The 25152-nt window shown below is 43.2% G+C and overlaps 1 protein-coding gene across 2 annotated transcripts in view; it reads right to left on the reverse strand.

Moving 5' to 3' along the window:
* The window catches only part of tle5 (TLE family member 5, transcriptional modulator), a 28199-nt gene extending 8103 nt beyond the window's left edge, over positions 1-20096 (reverse strand). The window contains exons 1-4 of one of the 2 annotated variants that reach the window (XM_088313690.1): positions 19329-20096; positions 6793-6881; positions 3981-4044; positions 229-273 (exon numbers count right to left, since the gene is read on the reverse strand). In XM_088313690.1, coding sequence (XP_088169816.1) covers positions 229-273; positions 3981-4044; positions 6793-6881; positions 19329-19355 — 225 coding nt within the window. In that variant the 5' untranslated portion in view covers positions 19356-20096. The remainder of the gene's footprint in view (positions 1-228; positions 274-3980; positions 4045-6792; positions 6882-19328) is intronic. The other variant, XM_088313689.1, reaches the window with a different exon arrangement.
* Between the last annotated feature and the right edge of the window lie 5056 nt (positions 20097-25152).

Genomic DNA, 25152 nt, shown 5'->3' on the forward strand with positions numbered 1-25152 from the left:
CTCCCTCCTCGCAGCAGCCAAGGCATAAATTACTCCCCCGGCTTCAGCCGAAGCGGCTGATGTATGAGCAAGCACCGGGACTTCTCAACTCAGCATTCCTCGTTATAACCAAAGATTTCCCTTCCCTTTCTCTTCTGTAAAGCTCGGACAACTTAGAGACATTTGGTGAGGAAAGGATGCCTCAAAAAATGGCCGGAAAAGGAGTTCCAACTGTTACTTGTTACTCACCTGTTTGTGCATCTCAATGTTGAGCCCGTAGGACATCTCGTAGTACTAGATGGAAATAAGAAGAGACAGACGGACATTTGTCTTAGTATCGCGTCAAACACATTTTGATGCGACGATGATTTATGAGTTTGAGTCATTCCATGACCAAGCTTGTGATTCAAAACACTCCTATCTCAAGACAAAAACATTGTCACAGAACCTTTTTTTTTTTTTTTTGAGGATAAGACACTAAAATGTCATTTTTTGAGGCCGTTGCCATCTAACCTGATGTCCAAAATGCCCCTCGGTGCTCTCATTTAAGCAACCGACATTCTGGTAACAATTTGGTGAAATGAGCGGATGCAAACAGCAAACAGGAAGTGAGCAATAAACGGGAGTGACAATAGACAATGCACTTGTGTTTTGTTTGTGTGCGAGTGGGGGTGCGTGTGCGTGTGTGTGTGTTGAGTGTTAATGAGAGGGCCACCCTCTAGGCGTAAACCCAGTTAATCACTCACTCAGTCTGCAGGAGGGACTGGCTCTGTGACTGGAAAACAAACACACACACACACACACACACACACACACCCCCACACACCAAACGCACGCACCCAGTTGTGCTCCATTCAATCTCACGCACACACACATTTTGTCTGTACTTTTCAGTGTAGCACACGAGCCCATGTGGAAGCTCCCTAAAGTAATTACCGCGCTTGGGAAATGGAGGTGCTGCCTACCGGAGGTGGGTGGGTGGGGGGTGCATGGTTCGGGGCAACCTGATATGCTATTAGAGAAGGTTTTTTTGTGTGTGTGTGCGTGTGTGGGGGTGTGTGTGTGTGTGTGGATACAAAGCCAGGCTTGCTAGCAGAAATGATTGAAAAAGGAGGCTTTAAGCATTATGTTGTACATTTCCGCTGAATACAATTTACCTCAAATCTTTTCCCTGCTTAAATTGTAAAAAAAATAAATAATAAATAATAATAATAATAATAAAATTCCAAGGGGTATCATGGAGTCAACCTGACAATCAGTAAGCAACTGTTGCTGTCCGACAACATGCGCATGGTCCATTTCATAAACAAAGGTTTTATTTTATTTTTAACGTCCCAGGATACAGAAAAGTGATCGATCGACAACTGTTGACCAGAACTGAAACGCTGAAATCAAAAAAATGTGTTGAGTTTGAGGTTACGCTGCCAGACATACACCAAAAAATGTTAGTTTGTTTTTCTCGTTTACCTTAAAAAAAAAAAGAAATAATAAATACATTGAAAAAACCATGAGGTTATTGGAAAGGATTTTCTCAGTAATGTATTCATGTTTCGTTGGATTGTCTTTGAGTACATCTGCAGTTTAGAAAGGGTTAATAAGACAGATAGCACCTGCGTAAAAGGTGATGCCGTAAAGGGAAGACAGGTTTGACCAGACTCGGTTTCAAGTTGACCACAAAAAAAATAAAAAATAAAAAATGTACTCAAGCAAATAAATTGTGATAAGAGCAGATTAGCACTTGGTGAGCGACTGCAGTACAAGTTGCACATTGGGTCATGTTTAATTTGAGCAGACACGTGATATTAAAATGCCACATTTGCTTTGGGCAAAAAAAAAAAAGGAGAAAGAAAAAGAAAAAAAAAAACGTGACCTTTTACTAAATAACACGTGTTTACATAATTTTGCGTTTGACTGCGTATGTGTGTGTACTGCTCAGTGTGTGCAGACATAGAGGCAGCCTCGAAGGGTGTGTGTGTGTGTGTGTGTGTGTGGGGGTGAGTGTGTCTCATGGTGGAGGGACCAGTGTGGCGGCGCAGATTAGATGAGATTAAAGCCAGTCAGAGGATCAATTAGAGGCAAAACATCACAGGGCTACATTGCCAGCAACAATGAGATTAGCCCTGAGGTGGAGCACGTGTGTGTGTGTGTGTGCGTGTGTGTAAGCGAACATGTATGTGGGGGAGACAAAAAAGAGCAGCGAAGAGACAAAGGGCTGCAAGCATTTAAAGGATTATGGTGCGCTCTATTTCAACTGAGGTCTTGTTTTTGGGGGGGGATTGGGCGATTAGCTCGTTGGATCAACTGATTATGAAACTGGCAAATCACACGCTCAAGCTGGACAAACACTCCGCCGTTTTAGCAGGGTTGCTGTTCAACTCACACTGTACAGACCAATTCGTCAAAGACACCCGGGTAGGGATGGTTTATGTGTTAAGATTTAACGTGACCGCTCAGTTGATGTGTGTTATTTAGGGCCAGGTGTGTCACACTTGGGTTAGCCTCTTTGATTGACGGACTAGACCAGAGGTTGTGGGTTCAATCCCTGGCCATTGTGACCACGTGGAAGTATCCTTGAGAAAGATACTTAACTCCCCAGTTGCTCCTGAGTTGCTCCTTTCATCAGGAGCTAGATGTATGCGCTATACAAGTGACAGCCCATTTATTATGATGCATTGTGATTTACGTACAAAGTCGGGTAATGTTGCCACTGTAAGAACAAACACCGTAGTGAACCGAGAACCGCCTGTTCTTACTTTCGGCCAGCTTGTCTTGTAAACCACTGGAACGGCGACATTGCATTTGTTTAATTGGAGATAAGCACAGTTTTTGAGTAGAAGAAACAGATTAGGCATTAATCTAGCTATAATGTAAGTTTAACAGCATGTATTGGTAGTAAAAAGTTCACAAAGTTTCACGATGAATGAGAACCGTCTCAAAAACTGACCCATACCCAAAAAAAAAAAAAAAAAAAAAAAAATGAAGGAAGCGATGAAATCATCCTTTTGCGAATCAAATGGCAGTCCCGCGACTCCGTGGCATCAGTCGAGTGAAACACAATATTGTTTGGAAAACTTGTGTTTTGAGATTTGAAAAGACAGAAGGTCAGATGTCGATTATGTCGCTTGGTATGTTACCTCGTCATTCGCACAAAGACAATGCATACTCGCATTTTAGGGTCTTCAATAAACATAACATGCATGCATTTGAAAAGTGCGAAGAAGTCCGGGGAAAATCGAGCGGAGCACAGGCCCTCTGCTTGCTAACCGTGAAGCAGTTGCGTTAACCACGTTTTTTATTCATGCCGTGCACAAATCTAATAGATTCTTCCCTGGCTCCGTTAGGTTGTTTTTGCGTATAGTGGCCAACGATTAATCCTCGTTGCTTAATTTAAATGAACGCTATGGCAGCGTGCGTAGTAACTGAACATTGTAATACTCCTTTTATTGGCTATTCTATCATTGTCTATTTTATTGATCATAAATCACACGCAGAATTATTTGGCAAGAGGCTTTGTGAATTATGTTCATTGCGGTAAATTCATATATTCTCTGCACCTGATTATTCGTTTATGCCCATGATAATTATGTTCCTCGCTATGGTAATAAATGACTGTAATAAAGTCGGGGAAACATCGAGAGAGTTGTTTTTCGATGGGAAATGTGTCCAGCAGAATACAACGTGAGATGTTGTAAACGAGTTCCCAGCGGAATATCAAGGATGGTCTGACGTGACGAGGTGAGTGTTGCGCATGTAGTCCACCACAATGTTGTGCGCGGCCGTGTTTATTTTACGCTACACTTGGTCTTTTCTCCAGAGCAAAATGTAATAGTTTGTTCTCGCTATGGTAAAGGAGTCCTTTATTGGTGTAATTTATAATTCATATATTATTTTACAAAAATAATTATTAACACTTGCAGAGTGTTAAAAATCATCTTAAAGAACAAACCACACGCTGCGTTTGGAGACCAAACAAAAACAAAGCAAGGGTCGCCTTCACTCACCATGATGTAATGACGCTGCATCTCTGACTTCTCACTGGCCAGCTTGTCACATTCCAGCTTCAAGCTGCGGAGGAAACAAGTCGAGCAGAGTCAGCAGTGGTCACTTCATCCCTCGTCACCTTCATTTCCATCAGCACCTCCTCGCTTGTCGGCCATCTTAACCGTCATTACTGTCCTCAACCTGACCTTCCCGATATCTGAAGCAGAATCCAGCGGGAAAACAAGCGTGGTAAAATGTCTGCTTTCTAAACCAGAAAGCGGGGAAATCTAAATATAGCACAGGCCATTAGCTGTAATCACATCAGCGCTGATGACACGCGAGGCGACGGGACAAAAAGGAGGACACGTCAACAAGTCAGCCAGATGGTAAAATGAACACGACAGGGGGGGAAGAAAAATCCCCCCGCGTGCGTTTGATTGAAGGAGCCGGTGCCGACACGCCGGTCTGACAAGGTGTGATTCCATGCAAGGATGGAAAAGGCTGTGATGTTGTAAAGATATGCACAGGCACATGGCAGATAGATCTAAAACTTGCTCAGTGCTGTGTACATTGATCCTGTCAGTGGCAATGAAAGATGCGCGACACGTTAGAACACGGGCTGTGTCACGATGCCACACGGAGATAATGTCACATTCCTCGTGTACGGGATCATTTTTTTAACATTTTTGACACCAGTTGTAAAGTTAGCTTGAGCGCATCTTATCTCATATATTGATAAAACTCACCTACTCATGATTTTTTTTTTTTTATAGACCGTCATATATTCTGTGAAAAAAGGGCCTATTCCCGCCCTCCTCAGATTCCCTAAAATACAGAAAAATCTTTCCTTTTATTCCTGTAAAGCAATTGATAAGGCATTTTGACTTAAACAAACCTGGCTGCTGGTATAGAATACGTCACAAAAAAATTGATCTCCGAACCAAAATACAAAATTTCCCCTTTTGAAGTCATCCCCGTGAATGTGGGAGGAAACCGGAGCACCCGGAGAAAACCCACGCAGGCACGGGGAGAACATGCAAACTCCACACAGGAAGGCCGGAGCCGGAATCGAACCCACAACCTCTGCGCTGTGAGGCCATAATGCTAACCGGTCATCCAGCGTGCCGCCGAGCTGACCAGTCCGAGGTATATGCTGCCTCTTACCCAAAAGGTCAGCTCGGATCGGCTCCAGCTCACCTGCAATCCTAATGAGGACAAGCTTTAAAGAATGGAATGCCTCTAAAGTTGCATAAAAGAGTTGTTGTGTTAAGCGGAGAAATTGCATCGAGCAGACAAAGAATGCAGTCGAGCGCGACAGCTGCTGTTACACTTCCAGACTACTAAAAAACACGAGACGCCTTATGATCACAAACATATTTGTTGACGGTGACTTGGAAGAAAGCGTACGAGGAACCACATGCTGCTTCACCTCATCTTCAAGACTCTGATCCCAAGTAGCAGCCTCCTCAGGTAGATTTGCATTACAGACAGTTGACGCAAACGTCAATGTCGTGCTCCCGCTGAGAAGCAGCGTGTAGACTTCCAGCTTTCCATGCGTACATTTGTAGGCTTTGTGGTGTGTTGTCATGACAACAAGCCCCCCCGCCCTCTTCCACCGACAGTCTACCTGGGATTGGCTGCGCGCCTCCTGCGATTGGCGCTCATCAGCCGGCGGGCATGCACCGCTGCTCTCCAAAGACACTTTGATGGAGTTTTATTGCCGATTCTTCCGTCTCTAAATCGCTTGCGCTGTCATCTTTATTTTGATTGATGTATTCCCTGATCTATTTATGCATGGGACTGAGGGAAAAGGGAATTAGGAGGACGAGGAGGAGGAAGAAGACGCCGACAGATACAATAGATGCTACGATACCCAGGGGAACGCCTGTTGTACATTTGCCTTTTAAAAGGCTTCCACAACATACAGCATATTACTACAAAGCTTCCACTGTGACTCCCCCCACCCACTCCCGAGTCAACAGGCACAAAAAAAGTGCTTTCTTTCAACTGCGATTTGACTTTGTGACGGGGGTTAAATGCTGCAGCTCACCATTGAAGGAATCACAAAAAAAAAAGAAAAAAAAAAGACCAAAGTGAAAAAGGAAACATGCACGATGTTATTGCAAACCTCTGCAAATAAAACAAAGAAACAGGATTGTCGCTGCACTCGAAATAGGCCGGGCTTTCATCTGTCTTTGCTACAGGAGACGCAAAAAGTACGCGAGAACAAACCAGGGAGGAAGTCAACCGGCACAAAGCGAAAGCCCGTGATGTCTCACCTTTCAGAACTGCCATCAAACACAGCAGTTAACGTTCTAACAGCCGCTCTGGGGGAGACTTCTTACACGGTAATAGGCGAGATCAGTAACCGAAAAACTAGCAGGACTTCAGAGAGATGCAAATGTTAAGGGAAGGAATCAATTAGATTGTATCCTCAAATAGTACATTTGTTTCCTTGGACATAAAATAACAGATAGTGCCGCAAGGTAGGTGGATTTACATAAATGCGCAGCAAGCACAAATATGAATCGACTACGTACAGTATGTATGCCGTCACAATTGGAGACTTGATTGCAAACCGGAACTCTTAGCAGTTATTTAGAACATAATTACCTGGACAGTATAATATAATAATTAGGTTTTACACTGATCACATTTTTAGCTGGACTATAAAGAGAGGAAAATGTCTATCACGAGAAAAGTAATCAACCGCCTCAATTTCAAGGATGTCTTGCAAATAGGCCACAACACTTCCAACTACGGCGCCACGACTGCACGGTGACAGTCTAAATTAGAAACAATCAAGGCCATGTCATGCTCATGTCGTCTCACCTGTGGTATTGTGCTTGGAGGAACTGGAACTCGTCCTTGATTCTGTCACAGGAGTCGGACGTTGTGAATTTCAGCTGCTGCGATGAAGCCTGCCAAGGGAGGAAGAACAGTGTGAAAAAGCAGGTGGGAGTGACGGGCCGAGCGAGGAAAATATAATTAAAAAAACAAAAGCGAGAGACGGAGCGCTTTTTCAATGGAAGGTTTCAGGCCAGTGATCTGCAAAAGAAACGGCGAGCGAATGTGGATCACATCCAATTACAAGTTTTTAGCACACAATTGTGATGCACCTCCATACCCTGTCATGATAAAAATGCTGCCCAAAACATAAGCAAGGGACTAATTACACTAAGCAATTTTAAATATGCTGTTTATTGCCACTTCCAGAACTTGGGATAAAAAAAAAATAAAAATTGGGAGGTTGGAGCATAGTCATGTCATTTCTTTTCATTTTAATTGAGACATGCGATTTGAGAAAGTTGGTGTTTAGTAGTCACACACACGTACGTCTTAGGTGGCCGTGCCTCACACTCGTTCAGTACTTCTCAATTTTTTTCTGTGACACCTCCCCCTAGCAAGAAGAATACAATTCACGCCCCCACCCCACCAACCACTCACCGCCGCAATTATAAATAATAGCATTTCGTTGCAAAAAGAAACCTACACCGTAGAGTTAATAATCGCTGCGCATAATTGCCAATGAGAGCGCCACTGCTAACTAGTGGAGTGGAGGTGCAATTACACTTTATTGTAGTACGGCGGTCCCTATGGTCACATGCGGCCCCCTCAGCATCGCACCACGCCCCCGCCCACCCCACTATTTCAGAAGCACTGCACTAGTTCTTGATAATTACCACCACAATTAGGTCGCAATAAAGGGGTATTGCATCATGCAGTGACAGCGTACCTAAAATGTAGCATTGACATGGTAGCGGGGTACAGGAGAGGGAGGTGGAATCGGGCCCAAATCCGGCACGGCAAGCACGAGTAGCACACCAATCAAACAGGGGGCAGCTGTATGAACTATAAATGTTCCCCAAGCGCCACTTTGGATGCAAACGTGCACCAGCGAGTCTTCATGTCACGTCCAAAGCAGTTTGTCAGAGCCTCATATAGCAACCAAGAACAATAACTCTTTCAACACGCTTGACGGATGTCGTTTGTTGTCATTGTAAATCTGTCCACATTTTCACCGCAGCCAATTGTACACGGCCTGCTTGTGGAAAGCCAACTAGGGGCAAAATCTCATTATTCCTCAGTAGTGTGCGTAATGGCTCATGTGGGAGACGGTGACATTTTCCCACTAAAAGTGGCACGCCGCTATTAGGAATGACTTGTCCTCTGCTCCCTTCAAAAATAGGACCCCAATAGCATTCACAGGAGCGTGGCCGGAGAACATGAGGCAGAATAAAATGACTGCAGGTTGCACAAAATGCACCCTGCTTGCCTCACAAGCCAACCGATTAAATATGGTAAATAACTTTTACACAGCGCAAACACAAATGGTAGCGACACAAACGTGTCGGTCAATATTTCCGGAATACTACGAGAATGTTGTTCTAGTATTTCATTGCAAGACAGACAGGAAGTTGGAGTGCGTACAAATTCTTCTGAATTATGGCATCTGTTTTCACACGTCGTGGCGCGTCTTCGGGTGTGTGCAGTGTGCACCATGGCCACATGGGGCAGTATTACACAGCCAAAGACAAACACAAAGAAGTGTTTCTCAACTGACTTATTAGTAAGTTGCTGTAAAACTCAAGTAGACATTTTTTGTGGGGCAAAACACAAAGAATATATGCCTACGACTATCGTTATATTGTCTGTCTACAAGTACCGCCACAGTTTGTGTTCAAATATCCATTGCTTAACGGAGAGGTGACAAACTCATTTTAGCTCAGGGGACACATGGCGGAAAATCTATGAACCAGAAGATTCGAGGATATGGTTGGTCCACTGAATTAAAAGTACATATGTATCTTACTTGTGTACAACTAACATCAGTCATTTGGCGAATTTGGGTCGGCTGTTTAGTTCAGTTGGGCCGTACTTATTTTTACACTTTACAAAATCTTCTCGCAGGCCGGATTAAACCAGTTGGTGGGCCAGATCCGGCTCGGGGGCCGTATGTTTGACATGCCTGGCTTAAAGGGCTATAGCGCTGCAAAATAGATGTTCGTTAAACTGTTGACGGCATTTATGCATGGTTTGTTACCAACAAGCGTGACGGATATCGAGGCAAAGCTGTGCGCTTGTTTTAAAAATGTGTATTTCTCTTTGTTTTATGTCTAGTTTGACAGTAAAATTCAAACGGGAATGGCATTAAACAGCTACTTGGAACCAAGGATTCATAGATAAACTTGGACAACGAGCCACATGTGCGAACACACAACGGTAAAGTCAGGCATTTCGCTCGAGCTGGAATATATACAGAAACGGCAGTCCACGCGCACACAAACACAGTCCAAAAAAAAATAAAAAAATATTGAAGCTGTTGCTTAGAGACGCTGACTGTAAAGCCAAATAAGCTTTTCTATTATCTCTCTGGACCGTACTGGCGAGGAACAAACTCATCAAACAGCACCGCGGCTATTTGGTGCTGTGCCACGTTGAGCATGTGTCAACACAAGGCACTTAGCTGCAGGCAGCCTCGCACATCACGCTGCGATAACTGCTCCCTGCACCGCTTGGCTTTTGCATACCGTGTGTGTGTGTATGTGCGTGTGTGTGTGCGTGTGCACGCTTGTATACAGGTTGGCCGTGGAGCCCAAGGCTGGAGTTGCTGCCCCAGATCTTGTTTCCTCCCAGTGCAGCACAGTGTGTGCAACCATTTTAAACTCCATGTTTTGCGTGTGTGTGTGTGTGTGTTTGAAGTCAACAGCCCCAGGTAGAACTTCCTGCTGCACGCAAATTTCGGGAGGTACACCAGTCAAAGCATACGGAATTTGAAGGGACTGAGAGTGTCAGGACAGGCATGTAGACGTTTCAGAACCAAGCGAGGCAATGTGGAATTTCTTGTTTTATGCCTTCAAACTTCAACCCCGAGATATAAGAAAACACTTCCCTGAAAATTAGGACAATCCATCACGAATATGAGGTTCAAATATGGTCAGAATTGTCACAAAAAGGATCTTTGGGAAAGGTCTAAAATGGCCGCTTCAAACCAAAATGGCAGACTTGATTTGTCTTTTCAGGCGTGGCTTGTTCAAAAATTTTTTGGGGCGAGACCACTCATAATAGACACGCCGATGATGAATTTTTATGTTGCTAAGTAAAATATTTGGCTAAGTCGCCAAACTTGAAAACTGAAAATTCTTTGCGATGAAGCGCCCATCCATCGAAGATAGGGGATTCAAATGTATAAGAATAAAACTTTTTTTGTTTGGTTTTGTTTTCAGTTAATCCTTTGATACGCCCAAATTGACCCATAAAAGGCTACCTTAAAGCAGAATGGCAGAATTCCTGTCTCTTTCCCGACATGAGGTCTTTAAACTTTTCTTCTACTTCACGTCAACCAAATTTCATCTTGGTGAGTAAAACAGTTGTGGTTAAGATCTGAAATTGCAAAGTTTATGGACGTTTCGCATTATATGGTGACTGATCAAAGTCGCTGGTAAAAGAAAGACTGAAATTATTTCCCGTTTAGTGTCGAGTATGTGGTTCACTTTTTACAGCGATCAGACAATAATGCAATAGAATTTTTTTTTTTTTTTTACATTCTTATTTGTATCAGGTTTTCTTACCAAATGTGTAAAACTAGAAAACTTTTTTTTCTACCATTAAAACAGAAATTCAGTCAATTGGCCTTTAACTTGCAAAATGTCTGCCGAAGGGGGTCGGTGGGTGCAAAATTGGACAAAGTACAGTTTGTATAAACGGCCATCACCTTGCAGTCAAATAAAACACTGAAAGCTGTCGATGTGACACGGTGCCATCGGCCAAAACAAGGAGCCGTGCGGGTGCCCGACAGCAGATGGACGCCCCTAATGTGAACGAAATACCGCTGAAATGCAGTGACGTGTGCCATCTGCTGTGACCGAAAAGGTGGCGGCATGCATCGGGAGCCCAAATTGTGTTTGTGCCTGGCTGGCTTGTATGGCGAGCACCAAGGATGCCAACATCCAGGAGTGTGTGTGGGTGTGTGTGTGAATGTGGGACAAGGATACATGGTGGGGGTGTGTGTGTTGGGGGGGGGGGGTGCAGGGGTCTGAGGGGGGGCTTGTATGAGGCACAAATATTCATTGCTGTGAGTCATGCAGCCCACACAGCCTCTTCCTCACATGCCTAATTTGCATAGTATGTGTGGACACACACGCACACACACACGCAAGCTCTTTCTCTCTCACATACACTCTCTCGCTCACACACACAGCACTTTAAATGTAGGACAACCTCTAATTCGATTCTGCCCCGCTCCTTTGAGACGTAATTAAAGCATTAAAAAGCTTTGTGCGCCGGCAAGGCAATTGAGACAGTCTTCAGCGAATAAATGGGATTCGTCGTTTCAGGTAATTACTGCCCCGCCTTCCGCCTTCCTTCCCGTCCCACCTGAAACCCCCCCCCTCACGCAAGGCACGCACACACACAGACACACAACCCCTCTCTTTGCCTCTTCACCCTGTCTCATCCGTGTGAAATCTACTGCAAAACGGTGTTTTTACACCGCCGAACAGTTAACAAAGAGAATGGAAGGAGATTAGGCACACACACACACACACACACAAACAGAGTACCAGCAGGATACATTGGAAAACATCCTCCTCCGTATAAATCCTGCCTAAGGGTAGTGGGAGTGTGGGGATCGTATTTCCTGGAGCACTGCCTGGCTGTTTACATCTCACTTGGTGTGTGTGTGTGTGTGTGTGTTTTGCAGGGACATAGCGTTGGAATTGTAAACCCTGGCTAATGACTGGATGTTATCTCACGCCCACTCTTTAAAAAGGACTGCAGAAGATCTATGCGGAGTGACTAATAGTTGGCCGTGTTGTGTTTGTGAGCTACGAGGCTGTTTTGTTGCGCGCCATAGCAACAGTACAGTCAAGGACGACTTGACTGCATCCACTTTCTGCGTCCGTCAAAAGACTCAAGCTTGAGAGTGGGAGATGGAAGGCAAACATGCTGACGTTGAAATGAAGACAGAATATATTCAGAAGGCCTCCAAAATATCAATATTTGCGGAACACGGGAATGGAAATTGACCAGAGCACGTGGCTCCATATTTAAGTGTATTTGTTGAGCGGTGTTTCGGTGACGTCAGAAGACCAAATCCAATAGGAGAGCGGCCGGCAGAGTGATTTCAAAGTGCCGACAGGAATAGACCAACCAGCAGGAAAAGCCTCCGGGTTACCTAAAAGTCGACTTCACAGGCACTTCCAAATACGGGCACCAGGATGCTGTCGTTCTTATGTGCTGTCCATTGATGCAGTGTGAGAAAACCCAAGTGCAGTGTGAAAAGGTCTTTAAGTCAGATGTTGACAAAGAAAAAAGATGGGCACTTATACCTCCGGTGTAAATCCATCTAAAGAATAGCGCCACCCTAACCACTAGATAGAAATAGCAATGGTTATGTCCAAGAATGCAACTGCTTCAACAATGTGCGCATTTGTGTGAAAATGTGTGTGTGTGTTTAGGCTGAGGTAAAGGATTGTGTCTTCAGCCGCTCTGGACAGGAGCTTTGGAGCGCAGAGAGAGCCTAATCCTGTTTGGGCCAGGAATTTGATTTTGATTATTATCTCTCACGGACCAAGCCAAGGCTTAGCCCAATCCCCCCCCTCTCTCACTCCCCCCCCCCCCCACACACACACCTCCCCTTGCAGCCCGACAGAGTTGACCTCGTTAAGATGCTTTAAAGAGGATTATTCTACTTTTATCACTTGGAGTGGGGTGCCCTTGCAAACATAGACTTGGCACGGCTCGGCCCGGCTCCCTGCTCGGCGAAACTATCTTGACCCCCGCATGCAAGGCCAGCCAAGCGTGCAGTAAAAACCACACACAAACATGACACTCATGGCACGCTGCCCCGGAGACACGGATGCACAAATAATGCACGCACACACACGTAAACACACACACAGAAGTGACAAGGTGGCTGTGGGGAGGAACCTACAAACGCGCGCGCGCACATGCACGCACGCGCACGCACAGGAAAAGAGTGCAGAGATTGCAAAGCCGAGGGAAATGGGCAATTTGTCAAGAGTGGGGGGTGAGAGAGGGGTGATGGTGAGCCAGGACCGACGGTTTGGAGAGTATGTCTGAGATTAAAGCCAGACGCCTGGAGGGGGATTTTGTGTGTGTGTGTGTGTGTGTGTGTGTGTGTGCATGTGTGTGTGTGCGCGTGAATTTGTGTGTGTTGGGGGAGTAAAGGGTTAAGATTACACCCCGTATGGTTGTACAGATGATTGATGTCTGCTTGGAAAAAGCAAGGTTATTACTCACAACAACCCACAGGGGAGGAAAGGCAATGGGGGGCGGGGGGGGCAAAAGATTAGTCCAAGTTTGCTGCAAAGAGGCGATAGATAGATGGATAGATAAACAGATGGATAGATTTTCTGCATAAGAAGGTTTCTTATGTCACGTACGACCGCAGCCAGACTACTTGCAAGGAATTCTTGCAGTGTCTTCGACAATTGTCTATCAACGACTCACCATGACCTTGCAAGCAATCAGTCAGCTTTTCATATTTTTTTTTTTTAAGTTAGAGTCACATGTGAGCTGGGGACCGTCCTCGCTGATGTGGACCTGCAACCTAGACTGGTCACCAGTCAATCGCAGGGCACATTTCCAGACAAACAAGCATCGACACGCACATGTGCACCTGCAGTTTAGACGATTTAGAGTATTCCTAGAATCTAATATGCATGTTTACGGGACGTGGGAAGAAGGTGCAAAAGGTTCAGATCTGTGGGGGGCACTTGCGATGTTGAGGGGAGCGCGTGTAAACCTGGGGAACATGCTTTTTTCCCCCTGTCGTACTACAATAAAGTGTAATTGCAAATCCACTCCACTAGTTGGCAGTGGCGCTCTCCTTGCCTATTGTGCACAGCGAGTATTAACTCTACGGCGTTAGTTTTGCAACAAAAATTCTATCATTTACAGTTGTGGCGGAGAGTGGGTGGTGGGGTTGGGGGGGGGGGGGCGAATTGTTTTCTTCTCGCTTTGGGTGACAGAAAATAATTGAGAAGCACTGGTTTAAATGCCTCCGCGAATGAGGGGGGCGTTCCAGTATACCAACCACGCAGCCACCTTGTGGTTAATTGTTAAATCACTTGGAACACAATGCGCAGAAATAACTTTGGATAATGAGCCACATGCTGCTTCACCAAAGACATTATTATTTACATGTCCTGGCTTTCCCGACTCCCGTCATTGTGTCGGCTATACAAACAAACAAGGGAGGTTAAATTGTCATTCCCTCGCGGTGAATCCTGGCGGAGCCTGACAGGGATCACGGGGATAAAGCAACACATTGTTCCAGTTGGGGCCTTAGCGCTCTTAGGCGGACAAACAGAGCAGCTAATTCTCTTGTCTGCTGCGATGTGGTGTGGCCTTGTGTTCTGTGTCGAGACAGAGGTCTAAGGGGGACTCTGGTGGGGTTGAGGCCAGCTGGGCCAATCAAGCATCCCCCGTGGAGAGCTTTGTTCCTGCCCAGCGCACCGTTCTGCACCGGTGAAGGGTTAGCTCGACGCACCGCCGCCGCCGCCTATCTACCTCCCCCATCGGGAACGAGCTTCTGAATACTGATGCAGCAGGTCCACACAAACACGCTCAATGAGTAGCCGAATGCCAACGCAAATGATAAATCGTTTGAATTCAGGACACTTTGACGCGCAATAAACAACAAAAGGCCATTCGGTAAAAATAAAGGCTGCCAATTGCTTATGAATTTGTACCGTCTTGCTCCACATCAACATGCAGATGCATGTGGCGCAGACATTCCAACCGCTAGACAACAGCAAGAGCGTCTACTTTTATTTATGAGTCACGGTACTTTTGGTGAATTATCGAAGGGAAAAACGACTTCAATCACACAAAAGATATACTTATATCCAGAGGTGCAATCGACAGCCAAACGATTATCAAAATAAGCAATGATTACTTTGATAATTCATTAATTGTTTAATTTAAAAATTGTACAAATTCTTGGAATTTCAGACATGCAACAGTTAATATTCTCGAGTCCTCAATGAAAGACTGATTTTTTAAAAAAATATTTTTTGCATAATAAGACATTTTCAAACATCTGATTTCATTTTGGAATACAATGATCAATATTACGGGGCAAACCCAAAACTGAATCATCACTTTATGTTGGTGAATTTTGTGCACTTTCAATTTTAAACAATTTCCAGTATTTAGATAAAGGAATAGAATTTTTTTAAATTTGATTCATCGATTAATCAACAAAATAATTGAGTAATTCATCGAGTATTAAAGTAATCTGTATTTCGGCCCGATCGATTAATTGTGCGCCGATTTAATCTGCCGATATTAGCTCTTTTAAAATGGGCAAAAATCGGCCATTTTTATTTTTAGTTGAGACATAAACTACTTTGAATTTGCTACACTGACCTCTAATGTTTGAAAATTGGGTTTTAACATTGCGATACTATTTGCATGCAAGTCCAAGGGCCCTATTTTCATGCCCTAGTCTAGCACCAAGCATGGTTCGCGTTTTCTTTCTTTTGGCACACAGTGGGGCATTTTCACCGTTGTGGGGGTGAACACAGCCAGCTAACTTCGAGAACAATGAACGCTGCTCCACACACCCCCTTTAAATTAAGCACAGGAGAGGCACGCGCAGTCTTTGACATTGCAGAAGCAGAAATGGACTCGCCGGAGTCCATGCAGAAGATCGAAACAAGGAAAGATTTATGAGGAGGTTCAAGCAGAACACAACGGGTGGTTGTTGTAAAGTTGGCCAGGGCGATCACAGGTCACCGCTGTGAATCGGGCAATTGGAGACCGCCCGATCGTTCATGTCCATGTGTGACACCCGCCCACTCCCACCCCCACCTTGCTGCCTGCGCTTTGAGCAAATCCACCAAAATCACACCACATGCGCCACAACTTAGACCAGCTAAGGGGATGAGATCTAATCTACTTTCTGTCACCAAACTGTCAGGTGCACCCGGGGAGCTTTAAACGCCCTCGCTCCACCCTGTAACGGTGCAGTACGGTCTGCCAAATTCCCGAACACGTTAAACTAGACTTGCCCTGGCACAAAAATGAAGATACACCAGTTTTAACGCCCAGCGCACGTGCGCTGTCTACAAAAACAGAGCCCTGTGTGTTTTCGAGGGCATTCATGTGTATGTTGTTGCTCTAATTGAGTCCGAGGCGGCGACGCCCCTCCCATTCAAGCCATCCTTGACAAAAATCAACATCACCTGTGACCCGTGTCGTCAACTTGGCTAGTCAAAAGCAACACCCCCCCCCCCCCCCGTGGTGGGTGGGGAGGTGCACGTTTGTCATGCTAATCAGCTGGCCTAACCTTAATGACCCAGACATCTGCTGGCCCGCGTGTGTCAAGCCCCCCTCGCATTCAATCTCCCCCCCCCTCACACACACACAGCACACACAAAAAGAAGATAACACCCTTGAGGCTGCTAAGAATGTGCATATGCATGTGTCCTTGCAAGAATTATCAACAAGACTCTAATTCCAATAGCGACAAATAAACACAGCAACGGTTGTGCACACACACACACTGCACACAAACGCAGGGGCGGAGGGTTTGGGGTGGGGGGGGGGGGTTTATTTAATGGGCGAGACAGGGGACCACCGGGATTAAGACCCCCTCCAACACACACACAGCCGGAGGTTTTACACGAAAGGCTGAGGGCTGCTCTGTTAATTCAAGTGGGCTTCATAATGCCCCTGACCCTCCCACCACTACATCAGACCTAGTGCATGTGCGTGCACGTGTGTGTGCATGCGTCCTATATTCATGTGCAACACTGTTTGATGTACAAAATTTGTCTTTATGTGCACATTCTCACCAGGTCAAGAAAAATACATAGACTTTGTGCGTGTGTGTGCAGGGGTGTGCGTGTGTGTGTGTGTGTGGGGGGGGGGGGGGGTGAGTGGTTGTGTATTAGCGATAGACCAATTATCGGGTTCGATACTTGGCATTTCATTGATTCATTCATACTCATGAATGCTATTCGTTGGGAACAGCAACCAGGCCGGCCCATGAATAGCGAAAATATGCATGAAACTGGAGCCCATTAAAATGCATTGGGAAAAATATGCATAGTATATTTTCTAAAATTAATTGGCTGAGTAATCCATAACTAGTATTTTTTTCCGCCCAAAAATTACCTAATAAAAAAAAAACTCATCGGTCAGGCCCTACTAATAACTAAGAAGTATTTCACGAAAAATGAAAACTATAACATGTTTATCCCCAAAATACAATAAAGGCACCAATGAATTGGTAACTGTGCAAGAGAAAAGTTTCAAAGTTTAACGTTTCAGACCTTGCCTACGCAAGATGAGATCAGTTGGTTAGAAATAATTTCATTTTATTGATTAACCGACTTTGACTTGACTTTTATCAGATTATATTCTACTACAAAAAAATTCTTAACTCGTTTAACCTCTTGTGGGGATTTTGTCTCCACATCCTTCAACTTTGGCACCCCAACCTTGACTTGCATGCCACAAGCAGCTTTGTTGAAGCTGCATTAGGATTAATCAAGTAAAAAAAAAAAAAAAGCCAACAATATGCCAAATGCTATCAAGTGGGTCAGGCATCCAAAGAGGCTTTTTCCATCCCCACCACGATTAATCCAATGAACTGTGCCCGTAACCTACGACTAGAGCGGATTACAAAACTACTTCATTGACGAAGAAAAAAAAAAAAGATTGCCGTTTTGTCTATCCATCTATGATGACACATCATTTTTTTTTTTATCCAATATTGAAACGCTCCATTTTAAGCATTGTAAACAAATGTTCCAAAACAATAAAAAAAAAAAATCCTAAAACACAGCTAATGAATTCACTCTTCCGTGCTCCTCAACTTAAGATAGGTCAAGTTTGGGACAGGTTCGCTGCCGTCTCACTCCATTTGACCTCAAAGTGACTTTTGAGGCATGTCTTCCCCCCACAAATGTCAGTTTCATACAAAGGTGCCGAAATGATGCTGGTGCATGCGTGCATGTGAAAGGCTGACTTAGCTTGACATGCTTATCTATAGGAATGTCACGCATGCGGCTCATCTACAAGCCTGTGTGACAGGAGAGGTGGCAGCACGACGTATGGGGGTGACAGCGGCGCTAACAGGTGCTATGAGGGCCAGTGGCAGATCAGAAAAGACGAGACCGCCGCTAGAGACGTGCTTCATTCTTGTTTCATTTTTAATCATGCGGCTCAACTAGTCAAATGGGTGACTTTTAGCTTGACATTTTGTAAATTTTTTAAAAACATTTGTATCCCCTAATGTAGGGATAAAACGGTTTACCATAAAAATTTATACATTTATTATTACAGCAGAAAATTATAATTAGCATTACTACCGTACTTAACGTCTCTGAGCACTTGTTACAGTGCGACTAAATACATCCAAGTGACTTTGGTATTGTATTTTTTTTCGCCCACAAAGACGAGGGTACAACCGCTGAAGAATTTTTCGAATGGGAACTTTTCGCCCGGTCACATTACAATCAGCGTTGAGAATGAATTTACTGTGTCACAAACAGCACATACACAGACACAGCGTGCTAAAAATTAACAATGTGGGACAATATCATTGCGGTCTGTGGGCACCAAGAGGTATATGACACAAGCATCTTCCAATAGTGCATGAGACTGAGCCAAAAAGGAGCAAGCTTGGACAATGGGGTGCTAATGAGTTGCCATATTTGGTGCATGTATTGACCTGTTTACATCTGTTGAACTGGGAACCAAGATAGCATTTAACAGCCAAAGTAGCAAAACCGTCGACCATCAGATTGACTCGCCACGTTCAATCTTTTTTTTCCTGTCGCAGTAAGAAGCCCCTGCACATTTTTGCTCAAAGCAACCCCCACGTAGTACCCCCGTGAACACAAACACGAGATTTATTTTTCAGTCTGAACCTCGCAAAAGAAATTCAGACCATACATTTAAATATCATTGTCAGGAAACAAGAAAAGTTTAAGTGGAGGGATTTCAACCCAGGACCTCTCAACTGTGAGGCACATGTGCTAAGCTTTAGTCCACCGTGCCGCCCAATTTCAAGCATAGATGATCTCTATGTGTAATTCACAATTTCAATTTTGACAAAGTACAGGCCCACTTATGCTTGGCCAATGGGAGAGTGCATGCTATGGACTGAGTCGCTGTTCCCATGGCAACGCATGATTTCATGCTTCCAATATAAAAATATATTGAAATAAAATAATATGCACATACATTTTAACACACAACAACCATAACTGATGAATTTGACGTTTTGGTGTTTTTTATGACCATAAAAGCAATAATGGGCATTGTTCAGGGAGTCAAATAACATCAGAAATCGTCACAAATTTAAAATAAATAAATAAATGACTTACTGAGTGTCTTGATTGTGGAAACATCATGTCAGTCCCTTGTTGCTGTCTTCCCCCCTAAAACCAAAAAGCCTTGTGTTGATATATTTCCTTTGTCCCCCCCCCCACAAAAAAAAAGACTTCCAAGTGGAGCTGTCCAGCGCCTAGCTCACAGCTAGCTAGCAAGACCCCCACCCCCTCCCCAAAACGCACTCACCCTACCCCAAATAAAAATGCCAATTTTGACTTTAGTTTGGTCTTGACGTCGTGGTTGGAGCTAACCTGAGAGCATCTAAGCTAAGCTAGCTGTAATTCTTCCCCCCTAAAAAGATGTCACTCAAAAATGATACATCGCTCCGTGGGACATTTGAAATTACGCCTTGCACTCACTCGGCGTCAGTATATAAAAAAAAATAAAAATATATATATACTTAAAAAAAGACTATCAGGAAAAACAAACCAGGTCGAACAAGTTCGCTGGGTGAAAAATGTGTAGGGGGGGAAAATGACAAAATGTCTGCTGGTTAGTTCAATCCCGTTTTTTACGTCCCAACTCGCAAGAGGAAAACAAGCCACAAAACGCAGCAGCGCTCAGTCTGGATGTGTCGCTAAAAAAAAAAAACTGAAAAAACAGGCTGACAACTTTGTCAAGAAAAGGCTTCTATGAAGTCGTATGGTTTCTCCTCGCCGTGGATGCGAAGTCAAGTCTTGTGCGTCTGCCTTCTCTGTAGCGACGACGAGCTGCTGTGCTTGAACGCCCCGCATAGAACTAAACCAGATAGATCTGCCAGGAAAAGAGACAGAGCCAAGAGCATCGATCTATATGACAAAGCTCTACAGTAGCGAGACGCACATTTGCGTATGTCTGAGCAAACGGCGCCACCATGCGGCTATGTCAATGAAAATACATTCTAGCTTTAAATGAAGCTCAACATGCTGCCCAAGAGCATTTTAACTTAAATAAAAGTTAATTGTGAGATTTTAATTCATAATTACGAAATATCAAATCAAAATTATGCGATACTTTTAGATGATGAGACTCTAAGTAATAGTAACGAGATACTGAGTCATAATTTGAGACACTAACTCTATTACATCGATGAGCAACTTAAATGCAGCGAGGGATCTTGCATTGAAAATAAAATTAAAGGACAGCACAACACTGCTGGCCAAGAAACTAACATTAAGTTACTGAATTTATTTTTTTTCCACAAAAATCAACTCACTCAAAGAATGAATGCTACTGTATTGAGGTAATGCTTGTCCTGCATATCATTCCAAAATTCCCCAAAAATACTCTCTGAGATACTCAGTATTACTTATGAGATGCTAAAATTTTGCAGCCCTGCCTTTTGTCATATGAAGGCCCATTTGGACTTTTGGGTTTAAATGTGATTGACTGTGAAGAGTCCGATCAACGGACTCGGAGAGAACACTGAAAAGGAAGCAAAGGAAATCCATGTAGGCGAGTATAGGAATCTTTTTTATTCCAATTGAAAACATTGAAAAGAAGAAGGCTATGAAAGTTGTTTTCATGTTAAAATGAGGTTCAGGCAACAGTGGTTGAAATGAAACATACAAAAAAAAAAATCTGAAATATGGCTAAAATACTGTAACTCAACAAGTCAACAATAAGCACAACCCTTTCCGTGATAGCATGGACGGCACGACCACATCACCCTCCCTACCCAACAAACACATGCAGTTAAAAACAGCAGATCAATCATCTTAAATAAAGAATAAAACTGTTAATTAATAACATATTTAGTGTTTATTTCTTTTTAAAAAGTGGACCATGAAAATTCACCGGCCCTGATCCCCCCTCCCCCTCGCTCACAACATTGGCACTTAAGTATTAAGTCAAGAGTCTGGCTTTACAAAGAAAGGGGAATTGGCACACTCATGGTACAAAATTTACATTTGGTAGACTTTAAAAAAAAAAAAAAAAGTAAAAGAAAAAAAAATACATTACTTTCAATTTGTACACCACTACACCAAAAAAATCATAAGTGGTTCAAAATATACATGTGGTAAAGTGTGTCTGCTTTACAAAACAAAACAAAAAAAAAACATTGCAGCTTAACATGACGGTTACAAGTCATAAGGGAGCTGAAGCGAAAGTAAAAGCCATTTTTTTTTCTTTTTTTAAACGAGTATCAAGTCATTTCAGTGCTATGACCGATGGAGATGACAGTCCAATCAAGAAAGGGGTGGGAGCAAATTCTTTTGTTTCAAGAAATCGATGGTCGTTACAGTACCTTCACGTCTTAATCAATACATTAAAAAAAAAACAAAAAAAACCCAAGAAAAATAAAACACGACTGCAGTACGTTTTGCTAGGCATCATCTCTGAAATAAAGTCCATTGACAAATCTTTTCTGAGGCTGTTTGAGTGACTCAGTAGGGGGCTGATGTTTAGCTTGGCAACAGGCTGGATTCTTTGAAAGTGTCAACGATGGTGTGTATGAACTGGAATAGCCACTAGGGGCGTAACGGTACGGTGCGTCGCGTTCCTATTTACCAACACAGGCCATTGGCCTACCACCAATATGGCACACGGTAGGTCAGGGACAAGAAGTGTACTCTGTAAACAAACACAATGCAGCTCAGCCTCTGGCCAGTGAGATGCTTTTGGAAGTATGGGAAATTTGTTAACTAATTGGAGACAGCATCACATGTGCATGAATATCGGCATTACATCCCACCCCAAAAAATACAGAGCAGATTCCAGCTGCATTTAAAAATCCTCTCACATTCTCTTCAGATGGAGTCCAAGAAAATATTTAAACTGTGATTCCGATTTAGAAAACTCGGTTTCAATTCCCATGGCGCAGTTATTTGTACAAGTTTTATTTACCGACATTAAGGGCGACCAGTACAAATTTCATAAATAAATGTGATGAAATCAATACGTTCTTGCTTTTGAACTATTACATCCACAGGTAGGCCAACATTTATAACATTAAACGTTTTCAAATGACAAAAGCTAAAACCGGAGAGTGGAAAGAGTGGACCAATGGTTCGGTACATTTTGGCCTTTTGACACTACAAGCTTCACTTTATCATCCACAAGTATTGCCGTACACAATTATTAATTTTGTCACGCATTTGTGCTTTGGCTCAATAAAGGTTGGTAAACTCTGCTTTGTTTCAATGTAAACTGAAAAAAATGTTTTACTCGTCCTTCCAGTTCTGGATCAGAATTGTGTAGGAAGTATTTTACAATATTTTCCTGTATTAAATAAAGGAATTTCATTTAACTGGTCCCGCAATCATTTATTTACGACGAACAAAATCTATTCCAGTATGTGACTGACAGGCTGAACAATTCAATGTTCTTCCATTATCGCCACATATCATCATTATTCCAGTTTATATAATTTTTCTTTTTTTAATGTAAAATGTGCCTCGGCTAATAATTCACTGCCATTGACGGCTAAAAACGTCAATTTTATTTACTTGGCGGGTAGTGAATGAGATAAAGATTGGGGAAACAATGGGAATAAATGAGGGACCCCTCAACTTGCTTTTCATTTTAATAAGAGGACGTCTGCATTATTGGACAAAGTGGGCCCTTTAAACGCAGGAGAAGCATTTCACAAAAACGACTGCAATGGTGTTGAAACTTCAGCAAAGCGAGTAAGTAAAGACCATAAGGGAATCGAGTCGAGATGTTTGCTTTTGTCTTGTAAAAAGGCAAAATGTGAAGAAAACACAAAAAAAAAGCCACCAGGAATGTCACATATAGGCATCTGTGGTTTAGATGCCAAGCATTGCCCACCCCCCCCCCCTCCCCCAAACCCACATAGCACTGTTACCTACCAAAGCTGCGAAGAATAGCCCTTGTGATAGATAACAAGGTGATGACAACTCACCTGAAATACATTTTAAGAGCCATAGAGCAGGGCTTCCTCGACTGGATCAACCCAAGAGTCCAATTTGAAAGGTGCTTCCTCTTCCCCGCCCGCTCACTAAAATACGTCACTGCCACATACTGTACACGGAACCAGAGCAGGGACTCATTACAAAGATTCAAAAAGCCCTTCGCCGAGAACTTACGCGCGAGAAAATATCTGACCCCAGCGTCAGTTCGGGGAACCCTGCTCTAGAAAAAAGATTAAGAACATCAAGACACACGATATGGGATCGGTACCAACAGTCAACATATTCTGATTTAGAATTACAAAAAATTCAAGAATGCTCTGACAGTAAATATTCAACCACTAGATGTGTTTTTGATTTCCTTTTTTTCGTATGTGTGTGTGTGTGTCTTTTTTCTGATTTTTGCATAAAGCATGAACCCGAAAATGGAGCCAATGCTGCCATTCCACCGTTGAGTATTTTAAAAAAACAGAGCGCTAAACGTTAGAAAGACAAAACACATCTCCGTTAAAATAGCTTGGATATCTTACAGCAGTATAAAAGCCACCGCCTCCTCGTGTGAGCTCGACAACACCGGGGAGATCTCATAGGTTTGCGACACATACGGAGGAAAAAAAATAAATCAATGCAGTTGAATGAGAAGCAAAATTCTTCTACGACTTAATAATGAATATATTGAAATGGTGAGCACAGGGAGGTCGCTTCCATGTTCAGAAGAACGAAAGAAAGCCAATCATAAGTTTAAAGGGGAAGTCACATGATTGTAATCGTGGAGAATAGCGAACGAGACTACCTGTGAATAGCGACGATTGACGAGCGATTGAAAGCCAAAAAGGTTTGTAAGAGCAATATCAATTAAAAATTAATTGCTCTGCGGTTTTTAGTATGTGGAGCAAACGGCTTGCTTTAGGTATGTTTTTAATTTGTTAATGGCCACGAAACAAAAAAAAAAAAAAAAACTTTTTCCCCATCCCGAACACGAGTAGGGTGTCAAGAAGTCATACTTAAACATTAGAGTCGGGCTTTTGATCCAAGAAATTGTAAGCCTGTTATTTTGGTTTCAAGTGCGCATTTTTAAGATATTTTGCTCATTTCCTAAAACAAATTGCTCATATTTTAACCATGTTTACTACACCAGTAATTCCCACCCAATGTGCCAAAGGCAATACAAGCGTTTTTTGTTTTTTTTTACAGTATTTCTATCCGACAAATATATTGTTCGTCATTTATTTATGCCAGTGATGTATAGTGACAAGCACAATAATGTAATTCTTGACCACTAGATGGCGGAAAATACAATTATGACCCGTGTGTTCATATTTAGCTCTTGATAGGACGGAATCTAAGCTTTGTGCTCATCTAATCAGGATAGTATGTCCTTTTTGTGACATTTTTCTTTGGTGGTATGCCCTGGGATTTTTGGGATGTACAAAAAAGGTTGGGAAACACCGCAATTGACGGATCGACAAAGCTGAATTCTAATTTGAGTTTGCCTGTGATCAAAGGACTGTGTAAAAAAACAAACAAAAAAAACCCTCGAGAGTCATAGGAAACCACTACGTACGCAAATATATAGAAGCGACAACTCCCCCTGCTCTCTGCGGCACGTCTCCAAAGTTTAACACGCCTCAAGAGCCACAGGACGGCATCGCAGACCGGATCCCACTCCTGCACCAAAGGAATACTGGCAACATACTGTACAGTATTTCTATTTACAAAAAAAAGTGGAAATGTGGAGTCAATTTGGCAATGCAACAGTGGAGTGATTTGCAGTAAACGTCGCGGTAGTGCTGTCATCTTAAAGGGGTATTAACACTTCAAACGCCAAGGGGACAGTGTATGTGGTGGGTTACAATCCTTTTGAGTGTAGCCACTGTGATTACAAAGTAGGCAAAAAGTCGATAAGTCATCTATGTGTAAGCAAAACTATTTACATTCAATAGAGTGTGTGCACTCTGAACGAACG

This window comes from Idiotropiscis lumnitzeri, chromosome 13 (assembly GCF_059441095.1).
Source record: "Idiotropiscis lumnitzeri isolate Australia: NSW breed Sydney's pygmy pipehorse chromosome 13, RoL_Ilum_1.0, whole genome shotgun sequence".
Classification (NCBI taxonomy): Eukaryota; Metazoa; Chordata; class Actinopteri; order Syngnathiformes; family Syngnathidae; genus Idiotropiscis; species Idiotropiscis lumnitzeri.